The sequence below is a fragment of the Galleria mellonella genome, unplaced genomic scaffold, assembly GCF_026898425.1.
Source record: "Galleria mellonella isolate WM207_F2 unplaced genomic scaffold, CSIRO_AGI_GalMel_v1 utg65, whole genome shotgun sequence".
In the NCBI taxonomy this organism is placed as follows: domain Eukaryota; kingdom Metazoa; phylum Arthropoda; class Insecta; order Lepidoptera; family Pyralidae; genus Galleria; species Galleria mellonella.
The window spans coordinates 7,399,944-7,419,021 of NW_026442138.1; the positions used below are offsets into that span (position 1 = coordinate 7,399,944).

The 19,078-nt window shown below is 29.8% G+C and overlaps 2 protein-coding genes across 6 annotated transcripts in view; one reads left to right on the forward strand and one right to left on the reverse strand.

Moving 5' to 3' along the window:
* Positions 1-70: 70 nt before the first annotated feature.
* Positions 71-17,600, forward strand: LOC113519764 (serine/threonine-protein phosphatase 4 regulatory subunit 3). 4 transcript variants are annotated; one of them, XM_031913729.2, is made up of 10 exons: positions 71-151; positions 533-947; positions 2,066-3,001; positions 4,142-4,346; positions 6,361-6,503; positions 7,222-7,397; positions 8,042-8,235; positions 8,810-9,028; positions 9,493-9,629; positions 11,605-17,600. In XM_031913729.2, the coding sequence occupies exons 2-10, from the start codon at positions 651-653 to the stop codon at positions 11,719-11,721; spliced, it is 2,424 nt and encodes an 807-aa protein (XP_031769589.2). In that variant the 5' UTR covers positions 71-151; positions 533-650; the 3' UTR covers positions 11,722-17,600. The 4 variants fall into 4 exon arrangements, with proteins under 4 accessions (XP_031769589.2, XP_031769586.2, XP_031769604.2 ...); XM_031913726.2 differs by having other exon boundaries at positions 97-187; XM_031913744.2 differs by having other exon boundaries at positions 97-187; positions 9,493-9,602.
* LOC113519767 (cilia- and flagella-associated protein 36) overlaps positions 17,588-19,078 on the reverse strand; it is a 16,711-nt gene continuing 15,220 nt past the window's right edge. For both annotated transcript variants that reach the window (XM_052900368.1, XM_026904963.3), the window contains exons 4-7: positions 18,665-18,801; positions 18,388-18,589; positions 18,179-18,305; positions 17,588-17,859 (exon numbers count right to left, since the gene is read on the reverse strand). In XM_052900368.1, the coding sequence (XP_052756328.1) occupies positions 17,696-17,859; positions 18,179-18,305; positions 18,388-18,589; positions 18,665-18,801 (630 nt within the window). In that variant the 3' untranslated portion in view covers positions 17,588-17,695. The remainder of the gene's footprint in view (positions 17,860-18,178; positions 18,306-18,387; positions 18,590-18,664; positions 18,802-19,078) is intronic.

Consider the following 19,078-nt stretch of genomic DNA (forward strand, 5'->3'; position numbering starts at 1 on the left):
TAAAAAGAGATGAAAAGAAGTAGTTTAACAAATTATTAAATATTCAATGCAATTTAAAAAAGCCGCTCTTTTTGTTCGATTTGAAAACCCCATTTTCGAAGCGTTGTTGTGAATCCAATATGGCGATATTTGATGTTACACTATTTTGAAGGTACGTCATTTTGACGATTGTATAATGGTAATTCCGGTAAATATCTATTTTTTCTTAAGAATTTCTTATTGCGATTATGAATGAAGTTATTTATATTGTTTTTCAGAATGTTTTCATAGTATAGTGAAAGGCGTATAACTTGTATTGTTTTGTTTGTGATTTCCGATAATTTGGTGATAATTTTATTGTTACAATAAATATTGTTATATAGTTATGGACATGTGTACAAATTAAAATCATTTAGAACTTCAAAATTCACTATGTGTGCTGTTCTTTCATAGTTGTGTCGATTTTATATACATAAAACAAGAATGTAATTACCGTAATTAGGATTGTGAATACGAAATTTTCTGGTTACTTTATAACCAATTTTTGTTTCAGAAGTGCATATGATTTTATACAAATGGGAGTTAAATAATCTATTATTCGGGTGCAAAAGATTAGCGCCTTAATAATTGATTTATTATTTGAGTACATACTCTTTAGAGCGCTGACTATCATGACAGACACGAAACGAAGAGTAAAGCTTTACGCTCTGAACGCTGACCGACAATGGGACGACAGAGGTACAGGACATGTTACATCGTGTTGTGTGGAAAGATTGAAGGGTACTGCCCTTCTTGTGAGAGCAGAATCCGATGGTTCCCTTCTTTTGGAGAGCAAAATACAACAAGACACAGCATACCAAAAACAACAAGACACGCTTATAGTATGGTCAGAAGGCGACAATTTTGACTTAGCACTAAGTTTTCAAGAAAAAGCTGGCTGTGACGAAGTTTGGGAAAAGATATGTCAGGCAAGTACTTGTTTGTTTATACAAATTAATAGTTGTAGGTTAGGATATGATTAAAAGCACCAAATTAACCTATTTACATTTATTTCGTGATGATTCAACAACACAAGTATAAATTTAACATAGACACCCATTTTTCACAAAGGGGAGATATATTATTTTATATTGTAGTTTTACATAATTTAAATTTATTGTTAACCTTTATGATGAGAGAAATAAAATATATTATAAATGGTTTTCTGTAACCTGGGCATTAAAATATATTTCTATAAAATAATGACACTAATGTAGAGTAGTAATTAACTAATATACACTACTTATTCCAATATTGTTTTGTAATATAGTAAAAAAAAATTATAAGATGTAGTGCTCTTACAAAAAGAAATACTTTATTTCCATATTATAAGATATTAACATTTTTTTTATTCACACTGAACTTAATTTTTTTTTCAGTTAATTTTAATAATTTCTTAATAACTTACTTTAGCAATTATCTATTGTTTTAAGGTCTAATAATAGTATTTATAAATAAACAATTAAACAACAGTAGTTACTAGATAAGAAAATAAATAACATGTATGGATTTATGATTTTTAGCCTCTATATTAGTTTTTGAACTTATAAAGCTAATTTTAAATGCATAATAATAATAATAGCCTTCACTCAGAGATTACATTAATATTTTTATAATTTATATCCTATTAATTGCTATTTATTATACTTATTTATAATTATTATGTCTTATTGTAGGTCAATTGGACCCTAGTGTAGAGCATGACATTAGTGTCATCTATTCATTATTTGTATGGTCTTCCTTCTTTTCTTGTGTTTTTTGTACTACAACATTATTGCTCTACTTCATTTATAATTTTCTTTTTCCCTTAATCATGTGCCTTGTCCATTATCATTTTCAGTTTTTTGATTGCTACTTTAGTTTTTTTTTATTGTTTTTGTTTTAATCAGTATTATTTTTTTATATCCTTATATCCATTCTTTCATCCATTGCATTCTGGCAATTTTTTTTTTTATGATTTGTATGTACAATTGTAACTGGTTTGATTTTGCAGTGATTCACTAATCTTACATATCACAATAAGAAAAAAATATAATCTTAATTTCAGGTGCAAGGAAAAGATCCATCAGTTGAAATCACACAAGATATTGTTGAGGAATCTGAAGATGAGAGATTTGATGAAATGTCTGATAATGTACAGCCTGTAGAATTACCTGCTTGTGAGATGGGTCGTTTAGAGGACATCAGTGAACTTGTAAACAGTTGCTTAGTATCACCGGCACGCAAGGATAAGCTTGCAGCTGCATTAGAAAGCCAACACTATATAAAGAAACTACTCAATTTATTTCATATGTGTGAAGATATAGAAAACATAGAAGGATTGCATCATCTTTATGAAATTTTCAAGAGTATATTTCTTCTAAATAAAAACACATTATTTGACACAATGTTCGCAGATGATACTATATTTGATGTGGTTGGCTGTTTAGAGTATGACCCAAGTTTGCCACAACCTAAAAAGCACAGAGAATATCTTAGGGAACTAGCAAAGTTTCGTGAGGCAATTCCTATTAAGAATCAAGATTTGTTAGCAAAGATTCATCAAACATATAGAGTACAGTATATACAAGATATTGTATTGCCTACTCCCACAGTTTTTGAGGATAATCTGCTTAGCACATTATCTAGTTTTATATTTTTCAATAAGGTAGAAATAGTGAAGCTCATAGAGGATGATGAGAAATTTTTAACTGATTTGTTTAAGCTGCTTATGGATGATAAAACACCAGACTCAAAGAGACGTGATTTAGTTTTATTTTTAAAGGAATTTTGTAATTTCTCACAAAATCTACAGCCACAGGACAAGGATACATTTTACAAGACGCTAGTTTCACTGGGCATTCTGCCAGCTTTAGAGATAACTCTAAGTATAGATGATCAGAAGACGAAGACTGCATCTATAGATATTTTAACATATATTGTGGAATTTTCACCATCTGTGGTGAGGGATTATACATTACAACATGCTAATAATACAGAAGAGGTTAGTATTGGGATCATATTCGATTTTAATTACTAGTTTTTGTGTATTTGGTTTTTTACATGTTTTTAAATTTATTTTTATTAATACCTTAATTCATTAATTTAGATTATGTTTAGTCCTAGATAGTTCGAAATACAGTGGATTTCATTTATTACGACCTTGGTTGTAGCGACCATTTGCCTATAGTGATGTTAAATCTAAGTCCCTTGAATTTAAAGCATATTTTAGTACAAAATTTATGCGACTATAGTGACTTTGGATGTAACACCGAGTTCGGGTACAACAACTGTTTTTAATGAATCATTTGTAACAAATTTCTAGAAATCCCATGCAGATATTGCGACGGCAGTTGACCGCTAAAGAGACAACAAGATTTCTTTTTTCACAAACATTTCTAACCTTTTGTTTAAATCCACACAGATGGTCAGCAAGTGTGGAGACCTTTACCTATTGTTTATAGATATCAGCTATGTAGGTAGGGAAGCGTGTACGTTTTGGAGTTGAATTTATGGTTCAGTTACAAAGTGATATTCTGACTAGCAACTAAGTTTAGTAAACTTTTGGATAAGTATGAGTGCCTCGATGCACATTCACTGTTAAAGAAAAGACGGATATCATTTCAAAATTGAAAAACGGTGAAAACAATGCTGATTTGTGCGAAGAAAAAACTATACATGTGTACGTGTCTATATCTCTTTACCTTTGCTTGTAATGACTTACAGATATAATGATGAAAATAGAGTGGTCCCTTCATCGTCGTTATACCCGAAATCCACTGTATATACATCTTTTAATGAAAAAGTTAATGTTGAATGGTTGGACAAGATAAAAAGAGTAAAAAAAAAGTAATAATGTTTTTATTGTAAAAGGCTGAGCCTGTCTTGTAGGAAACAGGATTCACATTACCATATACATGCTTACAGAAATTAACATGGCTTTTCTATTCTAGTAGCATTAATAATTGTTTACCTACTGATTTATACAGTTATTTTTATTCAGATTTCACCACTAATGTTTATTTAATGACACTCCAAACTAATCAATTTCATTTAAAATTGCCAATGACCAAGGTCATTAATATTATTATTACTATTTTGAAGATGTCTAAACAAACAGTAATAGTATGATGGAGTAATGCAGATTATTTTTCAGGAGCAAATGCTTCTAAATATAGTAATAGAGCAAATGCTTCGGGATCGTGACCCTGAACTTGGAGGAGCAGTGCAATTGATGGGGGTTTTACGCATTCTCCTTGACCCTGAGAGTATGCTTGCATCTGTTAACAAGAGTGAAAAGGCAGATTTTCTAAATTTCTTCTACAAACACAGTATACAGACACTTATAGGTAAGTTTATCATTAATCTTTTACAAAATTTATATTTCAGTATTAATTTAAACATCTTTAAAAACATCATAAATACAAAAAATTAACTTGTTATATTTCATACTAGCTTTTACTACTATTTCCTCTCCATGACAGGTATATATTGACTAATGGGGACAAAAAAAAAATTCATAGTAATTGGTTAACTAACAGGCAACAAACAAACAAACTCACTTCCATGTTTATAATATTAATAAGGATGTATAATACTTGTTATTAGTGCAAAGTTTTTACAAGTAGATTTATATACAACATATTCTATGATAAACATTTTAGCTTGTAGACAGTGCTCTTTTTAAATAATAATTAATATGGTATATGGAAAATTATTTATTTAAAAAAAATAACCATATTTGCTTATGCACACCCTTAATTACCAGAGAAATGGAATATTTTTTTCCAAAGAACATGACTCAGAAATTAAAGTTTTCCATATTAACTTGGATAGCTGGATGTGTCATGGAAGTAAAACTTTGGTTTTACTCATACAATATTAAAAAAGGGTACTAATGTATTAGATTTTATCTTCTATAACACAGTAATATACAGAAAAGAAAATAGAAGTAATACATGTGGAACACTAACAATTGCAGTACAAATTTATTATCAATATTATACCTCAATTTGATAAACAGAAAAAAAATCTTATATATATTTGTTGCAGCCTTGATCTTATTTCAAGGTAATATGCTACTTATATAATAATAATAATAATAATATTTATTTAATTAGACTACATAAGGCCCATTTTGTTAGTTACAAATTGACTTAACCTATGTTAGTAAATGAGCGGTCATAACGCTCTTACATTGATAACCTGTCCCACCCAATATTTTAGGATGGGACAGTCCATTTTATCAGCAATTGTCTTCAGGACACTGTTTGAGCTAACACGCACCCTACCCAACAGCGAAACAATTCGTTTGCGTCGTATTGCGTAAAAATCATCTGTACGCTCCCGTGCAAACACATCAAATTAATATGTTTTTCTGTGTAATTGATAATGAAATATAATCAATAATTTTTTATGCTAAGTTTTTTATTGCAATAGGTGCATATAAACATAGTCTTTTCTTTATAACCCACACTGTGGGACACTAGCTGTGTCCCGCAGCTTCGCTCGCGTTAATCAATATATAAAGTGTTCTATATGTTATAGGATGTAATGTATCTACATAGGTACCAAATTTCATTAAAAATATTCAGTATTTTTTGTATAAGATTAACGAATATCCATACATACATCCTTAGTTTTTGCATTTATATTATATTATAATTCTATATTTTACTAATATCATAAAATTGTATTTTAACAATGTCTATATGTAAAAGATACTTAAATAAAAAATGTGAAAGGGAATAATAGAATAATAGGAACAATAGAAGCCAAAATAATATTTTAAAAATTTTTATCTCTGTATATATGTTTGTTCTGTCAAAAACTAATACACCAAATTGTGGTTTTCACTGTTATGGAATATTCATATATATATGTCACTTCATCTAGCATTGGTCTATTTCATTGCTACTGGGTATAATTCACATTAGAAAAATATATGTATATTATTATTACTATGGAGTTCATGCCAAGGTACTATTTCTCTATTTCTTAAATTTCATATCAACATGAATAGGAAATCTATATTCTAAGGACTAATATTGATTAAATTTCAAATAAATTTAAATTTATTTCATGATGCATTATAAAATAGTAATTTAGCAAAATTGCCAAATTAAAATATTAGGTTAAAGAATAGATTTAGAGGAATAGCACTTCAGAATTGACCCCTATGTGTATTCTAACAGAGATGTGAATCAAGCGTGCTTTATCCCTTATCATTAATATTTACATCAAGGGAGATATTATTACTAATTTAAAAAGTGAAGAACTTTTATGGTTTCTAAACCACTTGTATATTATAAGAACTAATTACTGAAACAATGTTTTGAATGTTGATTTCTTTTTTTTTTATAGCACCATTACTAGAGAATACTACAGGGGAGAAGCCATTAAGGGAGGATTATCACACTGTACAACTATTGGGATTAGTGTTGGAATTGCTGTCCTTCTGTGTTGAACATCACACATACCATATCAAGACCTGCATATTAAATAAGGCAAGTAATGTTATTAATTATATTAAAAAATAAAGTGCTTCATGTTTTACATTTAAATGAATCACAAATATTTTTTTATAAATTGCAAGTGGAAACTTTAAATAAATACTGTGTAAATAATATAAATTACAGTATTTTTTTAAACTTTATCTACATTTAGTTTTTATTTATGACTTTGTATATTGACGGCATGTATTGATTGACCATAATAAATAGTAGTTTTTGTCCTTTTCTATTCCATAAAGTAAGTTAACTTACTTTATGAAATAAGGTAAGTTAAGTGGTAACTAACACATTCACATTTATAGTATTAGTAAGGAGTACAAAATATCGCCGTGTGTACCCCGGCACATAATGGGCTACCCTTTCTTGTGGATGTCGTAAGAGGTGACTAAGGGAGGATTAGGGTGAGGGATGGGCAGCAGCGTCCCTCTTAAACCATCTCTAAAAGCTTAATTACAGTTGCCAACTCGCCTGGCAAGCGTGGAAACTAGTGGCAAAGCTCCCCTTATGGGGAAGACTTATGTCCAGCAGTGGACAGCTAACAGCTGAAATAATAAAACAAAATACTCTTATAATAATTGTTAGACGGTCAGGAATTCAATATTGAAAGGAATCTATGTCTTAAATAAGTAAACAAATATAGATTTTGTTTCATAGCGGTTGTCAATGTGTTTGGTGTAATTGGTGAAATAATGTATTACTTAATTAATTTCAGGACCTCCTTCGTCGCATCTTAGTACTTATGCGGTCGACACACACATTCCTGGTGCTAGGCGCGCTTAGGTTTATGAGAAAAATAATCGCGCTTAAAGATGAATATTATAACAGATACATCATAAAAGGAAACCTATTTGCACCAGTTGTTGATGCCTTTCTGCGAAATAACGGCAGGTCAGTTGTATTATTTTTCTAGTGCTAATCTTTTGACATAATTATGCTGTAGTTTAAATTATATTATGTCATGATAAACTGCCGCCTATATTAGCTGCAGAATTATTATTATTTATACAAAAATTTTAGGGCATATGTGTTACGATTACAATTTTAAAAATTTCATAAGAAGTGCATGTTTCATATGTATGTGTTTTTAGTAAACATTTTCAATGTAATACATCTATTGCTCATGGCTTAGTCCAGGGGACACCTGGTTTTCCTACTGCTATTCCTAGATAGCCTACTGTGAAATATTTTCTGAAAATTCGAGGCCAAACGAAGCACAAATTTCACATTGAAATTACATAATACATACTGTTTAAAAATATTAAAATATTGTTCCTTTGGATTTTTATGGTAGGATTTATGATAAATGAAATGTTAAGCTCCATTTACTGGACCGATTTCGATATGAACAAAAACACAAATTGAGTCCGAAAATTCGGGATTTCATTTTATGGTAGGACAACAGTAACATGAGATTTTTGAAAGCTAGAATAAATATTATTCCAGTTCGCACATTTGGACCTTACAACAAAAAGATGGTAGGCTCCAAACTTTTTAATTTCATTTTGAGTATAGTTAAACACTTTCAATTTCAGATATAATTTATTGGACTCTGCTGTATTAGAATTATTTGAATTCATCAAGTTAGAAGATATTAAATCATTATGTTCACATGTTGTGGAGAATTACGGAAAGATTTTAGAAGATGTGGAATACGTACAGACATTCAGAACTTTAAAGATGAGATATGATCAACATCAAGACAAATTATCGAAAGAAAGAGAAAGAGGTATGGGTTCATTTATAAAAGAATAATAGTTTTCATCTTAACAAAATTTTAGATAGGTATTTTTATTTGATAAAGTTTTTCAAAAGAGTGATCTCTTTAACGCCACAATATTGAATTTTCCAAGTGTCTTAAGTTGGGTCAAGCAATACACATTCACAAAATGTCATTAAAATTGGTTGAGTGATTTTTAAAATTAATGTGATGGAACATATGATTTTTATATATTAAGATAGTGAAAAAACATTAAAATATCGGGACCAATTTGAATAAATATTAAAACTGTATTTTATTTTTTATCTTCCACTTATTCAGCATCTAATAGAAATCATTTAGTAATCGAAGTTTAGTTTGTAATCGTTGTAGAACATTATTAAAAACAACAAAACTGAATATTTTCCCCAAAATCAAACTTGTTCTTGTTCTTAGTTCATTGTCACTTTATGTGGAGTTTTTTTGGCGATAGAAATTTTTGTTTTGAGACTATAAATATGCAGTTCTCTTAATACCTCTTAGAAGAGGTAAATAAATATATCTTAGTGATAAATAAATAAATATGATAATATTTATGTAACAGTGAGCGGCAGCGTGGGCGTGGCTGAGGCCGTGGTGCCGTCGCTGTTGCGTACGCGGTACAGGCGTGAGGCGCGCGCGCCTGACGATGAGGAGGAGATGTGGTTTAACGACGACGACGAGCTCGACGACGATGCGCCGCTCGACGCCGCTCAGGCGCACGCACACGCGCACGCACATGCGCACGCACACGCGCACGCGCACCATGCGCTCGACGCTATCGGTAATTGTTGTTGTCATTTTTATAACATGGTTAGGTTGTATCTTAACCTAAATATATATACTAATTATAGAATGTTTTATATACTAATTCACGCATTCAATCAATGCCGCAGTATATAATTAGTTCGACTATAAATGAACAGTTAATGAAATGCCCCAGTAATCATTAAACAATTTAGGGTTTTTATTTCGTATTTGATATGTAGCCGAAAAACCGACACAGGACAGTCTTATATATAAGTCATCTGATGTTATTGTAGTTGACCATTGTAATAGTAGTAGAATATTATGTGGAGAATAATATAATATGGAGCCATAATATTACTATTCAGACATGGGCTTGATGGTCAAACACAAACTTCTAATGGGCTTGATCATTGTGTAGTCACTTGTAGTTATTTAAATGTCTCTTAAATATTTAATTTAAAAAGGGTCCGTATTTTAAACTTTACGTTAACCTTACAGGGAAAATAGTTGAAAAGAAAGTGTGCTCAAGTACGGAAAATGCAAATGGTCCAAGCAGAGTGTTGCTGAGCACAACTGCGGCCAGCAAGCCAACACACACTGATGTTCAGGTATCTTCGCCCAGATTACTCAATAAGGTAAACTTTTAGTTCCCTACACCTCTACTCTACCTGCTTAGCTGGGATACATCATATAACATAATATATTTATGATAAATATATTATCAGGGATTGTAATTATTTTGTGATAAATTATTTTGCATTTTATAAACGTAATGTCATTTGTTTATGGAATGTTTTTATTCTTTATTATATAATAATATATTGGTAACATATTCATTCATTGACACTATTTAATGCTTATTATAATGAGTATATTTGTTGGTTAACAAATTAAAAATATATTTTTTAATAAACTGCATTCTCTACTACTTTATGGAAATTTTATTTATTATCTTAGTAACATATTTAGATAAATCTTCTGTAAAATTAAATATTTTTATGTGTTGAATGGATGTCTTGCATGCACAATTTCTAGGGGACATTTGAAACTTAAACACACATTAAAAATAGTCGTAATCTATACTAAAGTATGACTACTGCCTGCCACTTTTGTGCTAATCTTATTACTATCCTAAGACTCAAAATAGGACTTTTAAAATTAACACTGAAAAAGCAATGCACTGTGCTTGGTACATACACACTTTAACACATACTTAGACACCATTTGTTTAGTTAATAATGGTAGCCGTGGATCACGCCGTTTTTTTTATAAAAACCGAGTATATTTAAGACACGAATCACCGTAGATATTGTAAAAATGAAGATAGGATCCGTTATATGACGTTTTATCTGCTTTTGCTTTTAAGAAATTTTAAGATGTAGTTTGGAATAAAATTAGTATGACGCCAATACTAGGGTCTATTGATTGCACAAAGAATCTTCTAAATCTGTGTAGAATTAATGACCAAATATAATTGATTCTATTTATTATTAATTATATGAAGTATTTTTAGTATATTATATTTGGACCACTATCCAATATTCTATGTACGACCTATGGTTGACTGCCATTTTATAATATATACAAAAAAAAAAAAATTGAATTTATGTAAATTTAATTTTTTTTTGTACTATATACTTATTAGTATGTGCCAAATAAATATTTTTCCTTCTTTCTTTCTTAAGTGTATACCGCTTTTTTTGATTTGCGAATTAAATATGGGTTTACATGTACTTTGGGTAACATGGGCTCAAAGTAATTTGTTTTGTTAAGGCTGGTGTCTAAATATATTTTTAAAACAACTTTTAAAAAAAGGTATTTTCCCACTAATGTATTATAAAGATTTTGTTGCGAGACCTTATTACTTTGCATTGAAAAATAGAATTGCATGACTGTATAAATAATCAAGACGTATGAATGCAGCTAACATCCTTTTTTGCTTATAATCTCTAATTTTTATAAAACGTTTTTTATTTTTTTTGTGATAAATTGAGGTGGCTAAAGTAATTAAAGTAATATTATAACTGTAATAGCACATTTTTTGAAAATATGACCAATTAATTATAATTTGTTAAAGTTTATTTATTTTAGCCATTACATTTAAATTTTTCTATTAATGTTATTTATTACTTTTAAAAATTAGATGGTCTTATAAATAATAAAGCATTATGAAATCATAACTATTCGCCATAGGCAGCAAATTGGTTAAATTAATTGTATTGAATATTAAACTAGAATATTAAACTAAACTACTTACAGTTTGATGATTGCATCTTGAATATGTACATGTATACTAGACACGTGTACAATGAATTATCTACAGCAATTGTTCATTCACATAAAGAACTATAAAAATTTATAGAAGTCCATGAGTTTGCAGACATTAAATACACCTACTCTGTTGTTAATAAGACCTTTATATGAGTGGGTTTATAACGATTCTATATTTTTGTATTCTAAAATTTCATATTTTGAAGTACATTTCATAGTTATGTGAAGTTCATAGCATAGCGGCCGTAGATTTTCTGGTAGTGACTATTTTTCGAGAAATGCAAAACATGTGCTTGAAAGGCAAATATTGTCGTTTCCTAAAACTGTTGTTAATGACAGGGCCTGGTGGACTACGATGGAGACTCTGATGAGGAGGAGGAGGGCGGCGGGGGCGGCGGCGGAGGCGGCGGCGGCAGCGGCGAGGAGCGTGACGCTAAGCGGCCGCGCCTGGCGTAGTGTCTCCATAAGCTGCAGCGTACTAGTTTCAAGGAATATATGAGCTCTCCGCCCCGTCTCGCTGCTGTGCATTATCCAGTAACGCGAAGGAATACTGTAAGGAAATATTGTATGGTATTCTAGGTCTAGGGCGTGTTAATGAGATGAGAACACGGTTTGACTGAGCTTTACAACATGTAAAGAATACAAAAGGACAAGACGAAATTCAGATAATATTCACAATAATACCATATAAGTCAATAACAGCCTCCAAGGAACGAAGATCTAACATGAAAATATTAACTTAATACCAAATCAGCCATCATAATATCCCAATTAATATAAAAAGTAAAAAATTCGAAAGTTATTTTCCAATTTAGTCTATCGGGGAACATTGTTTAATTTTATCAATAATATTACTGGACTTCGCCTTGGTATAATTTGATTGTTACACCTTAATATTGAATTTTTCTCAGATGATGTAGTTGTGAGAAGTCATTCTTGTTTTGTATCAAAACGTGACTCGTCGGGCATATGGATCAAGTTATATGACTGATTTTATTTGTAACTAGAAAAATTGAGAAATGGTTAAACAGTTAGATAAAGGTTAATCGTTAAATGTGTGTTGAATATAGTAACTAGTGAGCTATATAAATTGATCCATCCCGACTTTCATCTCCTTAAAATACCCTTGAACAGGGATGCAAGGTTGTGTTAACTGTAAGTATCAAAAATTAAAAGTTTAGACATGAAATTAAATTTCTATTAAAAGTTTACATATGAGCTTTAATTTCATGTTTAAATTCGTACCTTTCTATTTTCGATAATTTATGATTACATTAATATATTAAACAAAATGTGTAACGCATTATATGTAGACCAAAAATTTTTGGATAAACTATGATACATGAAATAGAATCAACATGGGATTGTTTTACTGTGTTTGATACTATGCTATCATGTTTTTCTATATTACTGAATAAGTATCATATAGTTAACGCAACATTGCGAGTCCCATAACACGAATAGCCGCTAGACAGTAAAGTACTTTTAGTCGGGTTACGTCCATTTTGTGTAAATAATATGAGTGCTGACATTAAGTGTCCACTTTCACAGCTAGTAAACGTATGAACCTTTTCATACATAGTATAATTACTTTAAATGGTATCAGAATGTAGAACAATATATTGGTTATGAAATATTTAAATGTCAAATAATTTAACGGTTAGGTTACTTTGCCGGCGAATCATAATCACAAAAGTACAAAGACAAATGTGTGTGGGAACTACACGTCTAGTGATAATAGAACACCGCAAGTGTGAATGTGTAAAAACATGTTTATAAAAAAAATCTTCATTTTACTATATGACAAGACCAATAATTTTTTAATATGAATTGAAATAAGTGCTGTGGAATTGCTACTCACTAATGTGTTTATATAATGAATATTAAAAAAATCGTATTTTCTCAATAATACCCATAAAAATTTATAACAATTTATATTTTAGTTAGTTGAATCCTGAATCAGATTACACTATCACATCAAATTTTGGAAATTTAATAATATATATGGTAATTACAATATTTTCCTGTATAACTACATTATTAATAAGAAAATTGCTTTCATCATTAAGAATTTCTTATTATAACATGAATTTAACAACTAACTAGAAACAGTAAAAATAATCTGCAGTTAAATTGTGTACACACTTTCATAGGTATTTATTGTTAAAACTTGATGTGATAGTGTTAGAATCTATAGTAACATTGGCTACTGCAGTGTTATCCATAATATTTACCTTTCAACTTCAATGTGATTAATATTAAAGATGCCAGATTATGTTTCAGTAGGGCTGCCATCTATATAATTTTTTAATGAAATAATTTATCAAACTCATTATATTTATTCTTAAAAGTTATATTTTACATACATTACATGATTGGGGTGTGTGTATGTGTCTATTGTATTAAAAATAATTTTGTGTAATTTCTAGGAATGTCAGCCCTATTTTTCAGCAATGGTAATGTTGGACACATGGCTATGAGTACATTAGTTTTTTTGGTTCTTTGTTGCTTTTTCTTTCATAAACGCTGTGTGGAGAAAACAGCATGTTTCTGTAGCATAAATTAAAAAAAAAAAGTAGTTTATGTTTTTCTTTTCTTTACATTTTTAAAACTAAGAAACATTGGAATAGAGGTTACATAGTTTGATATATAATAACACAAATGTATAAATTTCTTTAAACAATTGAGCCATGCTGTTTTGAAACTTCTGAGAGCTACATAAACATGGAAGTCAAAGCTCTAACTTGACATCTAAAAACGTAAATAGCTTAACTCCGTACTTAATACGGATTGGACATGTATTGATAAAGGCCTGCTAGGATATATTCCTATTGTCCTAAAAAATATTGTGTATTAAGTATCCATAATTATTTTATAGGATGATTAACTTGAAGGCATCATATTTTCAGGCCATGGAACCTATTTTTAATAATTTTGCATTCCTTAAAATCTTGAATGATGAGCTTCCTTCAGATATGAAAAATATAGATATTTTTGGGTTTGAATCATATATCCAATTTAGTTTGGGGTTTTAATGTCAGAGATTTGGGCTTTTGACATAGACTATTCTCTACATGTTTTTGAAACTACATCAATGATCACCGAGATATTATAGCATAACTATGTCCTACCTAGTGTATATGTAACGGAATAGTATTTAGGTAATTAACTATTTTTATCTATTGGAAGCTCATAATTTGTTGAAAGTAGAGAACCATCTATATAATTTGCCTTTACTAAATCCTGAATATGCTTGCATGTTTATCTGGATCTTGAATCGGTTTATTTAATTTTCATGAAGAGGTTTATGGCTAGGCTATTTAAGTTTTTTGATATACAAATCTTCAAGTCTATTTTCTTTCTAGTTTCTATATTGTGCTTTGCGAATGGTTGTACAAATTTTTGTTCTAATCAATATTCTTGCATATTAACATTGGTCGAAACCAAGTCTGTTGCACAATTAACTATACTTGATCTAAATAAAGTTAATAAATATAATTGGGCATCAGACTCGGGCTGGCTGACAGTGTTGAAAGGGATAATTAAGAATTTTAGCTTGATAGTGTTTTGAGATCCAGATTTATATGTTTTGGAAATATTTTACGGCAGCTATTTATATAGTGTATTATTAGTTAATAGTTGTCGGGAACGCTATGCGTAGAATTTATGTGCAGTCTTCTTCATGGTCTTTGTAAATATATGGTGTTTATTACACGAAATATCGTCAAGTTAACAATATTTTTTATGCCTTATTTTTGATGTACTTCTTTTTTTCTCTAAGTATAATGTTATTTTTGTCCATACTTTAGAAGGTCTAATATTTCGTGTAACATAATGCTAGGCCTCTGTCATAGTGTTCAACTTCTGATTGGACTTAAGTAGATTCTGATCTATATTATATAAATTTGATCTCTATTGTGATTGCCACATTTTCAAACTAAAAAGTTTAAAAGGAGACATAATAAATATTTGTAATTAATTTTTCACAATTAGTATTAATATTTATCTGAGATTACGATTTATAGCATGTTACAGTTGCATGTTCTTATTGCTTTACTTAGAATGAGTATGTCAGTATTAGTTTCTTTACTTTCAACAAATCAAAATGGTTCAATAGTCACGATTGTGGCTTTTATACACTGCAAAAGTAATGTGTATGTGATAAACTTATCTGATTAAGATTCATTTTATTACTGTTAACCTCTAGTTTTATCGTTCGTATTTTGTAAATAATATTAGATTTTGTAAAATATATTTAATCTGGTGATCATCTAAGTACACACGGTATGTAAAGCAGTGAATTAGAATCGCTTTCACCTCACTTATCGCCAGAAATGTGGTATTAAATAGACATTTCATGTGGTCCAAACTTTATTTTATTCTACCTTTATATAACATTTATGTAGGCTTGTGTTTGAATGTACACAATAATACAAACACTTCCTTATATGATAAGGAATAGTTAATACAGATAGTTCAACTGATTATTAATTTTATTGTTGATACTAAATACCCGTCAGTGTTAAAAAAAAAAAAAAATACTTATTGAGACATAGTCAAAATTTAGGACCAAAGCATGTAAATATTTGTGTTCTATGTCATAGACATAGATCCTGTGTAGATGGCGACTTTTAGCATTAATTAGCTGTTTTATAGCATTACTGATACCACATGCATAACTCGCATTTACTATGAATACGATGTGCCTAATGACGTTTCTAAGTAAGATATGTGCGACTGACGTTGATTGCTTTCTTTGCTAGTTGTTACATTACACTATTTTAATGTAAAAGTCTCCTTATGCACAGGTCCATAAGTATACATATTTTAATGAAATAATAACTATACATGAGCAAATGTTTGTGGATTTTTTTTTTCTTTGAAACAAATTTTAAGTATATTAATGATTGATTAATAATTAAAGGGGTTTACTAAAAATACTCAATAACAGGGAATTCTTGTGACGTAATTGTATGGAAATGTCTATAATTAGTTTATTGTAACCAATATAAAAAAATATGAGTAATAAAGCCGATTTTTCTTAAAGCATCACATAAATAAGTCATTTAATATAATTTATAATTTTTACTACCAAGTCAAATCGTATACATTATACTATGTGCAGTGATTACTTTATAATTCTCTATCAAACTGAACCTTATGGATAATTATTACTAAGTTTTATATAAAACGCAATTACAAGGACCTATGTGCGGGTAATAAATATTATTACAGGATAATTTAATAACTGATGATCATGATCAGTTAATTGGTTAATTAAAAAATCCTGTGATTCATTTTTGTTACTATATACTGAAATTTTTCTTAATTACACAAATGAAGTAAGAAAACCAGAATGAGTAAAAAAATATAAAATGCATGTGTTGAAACATTGTTTGTGTAGGTATAAGTCAGTGTCCAGTAACTGCCTGCTTTTAATTTGTAGGGTTGATTTGCCTACTTTGAGAGAGTAACATATTCGGTGCTGAGCAACCAACGTTATACAAATAATACAAACAACGTTAAAATTACAAAAATATTGGGTATAAGTATAGTAGCGGTTATAAAAAATAATGTCACCGTTTATGCATACAATTTCAGTATGAATGAGTGCGAAACAAACTTTCGGTCTGAAATTTCGGAATTAGCTTTCTTGGTAGATCGGCAGTATATTAAGAGTTACATAATGGTATCAATTCCAATTATTCTATTTATTATAACAGTATCTAATTTTATAATTTCTTAATTGTTAATTAATCCAAATATACATATCAATGTATCAAACAAAGAAACATTTGATCTCTATATAAAATAATAAAGTACTTGTCACGTTTGCAACACGTCTTCGTATCTTTGGATGATGGTCTCACTTGTTACCAGCACATTCTTCAGCTTATATTTCATTGCATACTAACAATAAGTGTACTACAATAAATGCACAGAATAAAGCGAGGCGAATTATTAAATACGTGGGATGAATTTGTCAGAATATATTGTAAATATATAAACGTTTTATGTAATAATTTTATTTTGAAATCTGCCAACATCCACGTGTATAATAGAATCGAGCTGTCAATTAGATTTATACGATTCTTATATTCCTTGAAATAACTTCCCGTTAATATTATACGAAGTTCTAGGTGAAAGTAGACTGTAATGATGACTATTTTTTATTATCTGTCTAGGTGGATGACCATCATAAACTAATTTATACACAGAATAAAAATAGATTTACCTATTGGCAAGTTGTGTAAAGTAAATAAGCTTACTATAATGCTATTACTATGATGTCACTAGTTAAGTAAGCAATATAAATATAAGGTAATATGAACAGATGTTTTTTTTTTTATTTATACCTTTCAAATTTACATTTACGAAAGAGAATTATGACGTAGAATATGGAAAAAAGTTATCTAAGTGGAATAATGAATCACCCAAGGTTTGTATCGACTACTTCAGACTTAAGTTTGGACGCGAGGGCTCTGCGAAGTTGCATTGCATCTGGTGGCGGTGGGGGCGTCGCACCGGCCAACGCAGCCTGCGCCACTCGCGCCGACTTAGGTCTAGGGACGCTGACATGAGACCCTTCACCACCTGTTAAATGTATTTAAGTATTTATTACAAATTGCATGTATGTGGGTACAGTTAGTGCTTAAATTATCGTTGGTTAGTATATTTAGATTTTAATAATGAAATAATTTATCTGATGAAATTTATATCGTGTAAAAAAAAATTGATTATTCTGCCTCACTTTTAATACTGCATGTAACAGATAATTTTAAGTATAAAAAAGTCTATAGAAATAGTATTTGTAGTCCTGTGCATTTCATTGTGAAGTATATAGAAACTAGGCCAATATGCACTTTTGGGCATCTGGAAAAAATAATTTTGTTATAACAAATGTTACACTTACTTCCAGATTCAGATTCTGCATCCCCAACTCCTAATTTTCGTTCACGGACTCGTTTCTTCAAGGCCAATAGTTTATCCCTTTGCTGTTTCAAATATTCTTGTCGGGCATGTACTTCTTCTTCACTCACCTATCGATTAAATAATGCAGAATTAAAAGTCACGACAGAACGACAGATGTTTTAGAACTAAATTTAAAAGTCACTAGCGTACCTCGATTTTTTTCGGAGGTGGTTTTGGTGGTTCAATTAGTACTTGCGGTTTTTCTTTAATTATTTCAACAGTTTGTTCTTTTTCGACTTTTTCTTCTTTCTTCTCAAAGTTTTGTAATTTTGAGAGTAAAGTTTGTTTTTCAGCCACTACTTCTTCCGGTGGGACGTTAATTATTTCATCTTTTAAGTCTTCAAGCTGTAATCTATAAGTAACATTTATAGTTTTTAATACATTTTTCAATACACCATATTATGAGATAAATAATATATATACTTACTTTTTTATTTCAGTCATAATTTCATCATTATCAGGCCAACCTTCGCTATCATCACTACGTGATGAGTCTATATCTTCAGGCTCCGAAGAAAATATATTTGGCATTGCACCAAACCGCCTTTCGATTAGTTCCAAAGCCTGGAATTAGGAGTTCCGTAATATACCAGCCTACATAATAGTTATTCTTTTAACAGATTTGGAATACTGAACTGTGTCACAAAAAACTTGGATTTAACAGGATGACTGGTATCCTGGCGCTCTATGTAGTTTAGAAATTTGTTTATAGTAAAAAAACAAAATAGCGTAGCAGCTATATATATATATATATATATATATATATATATATATATATATATATATATATGACTTAAGGTGATAGTGAAAATTAAACATGAAATACTAGATGATGGTGGAA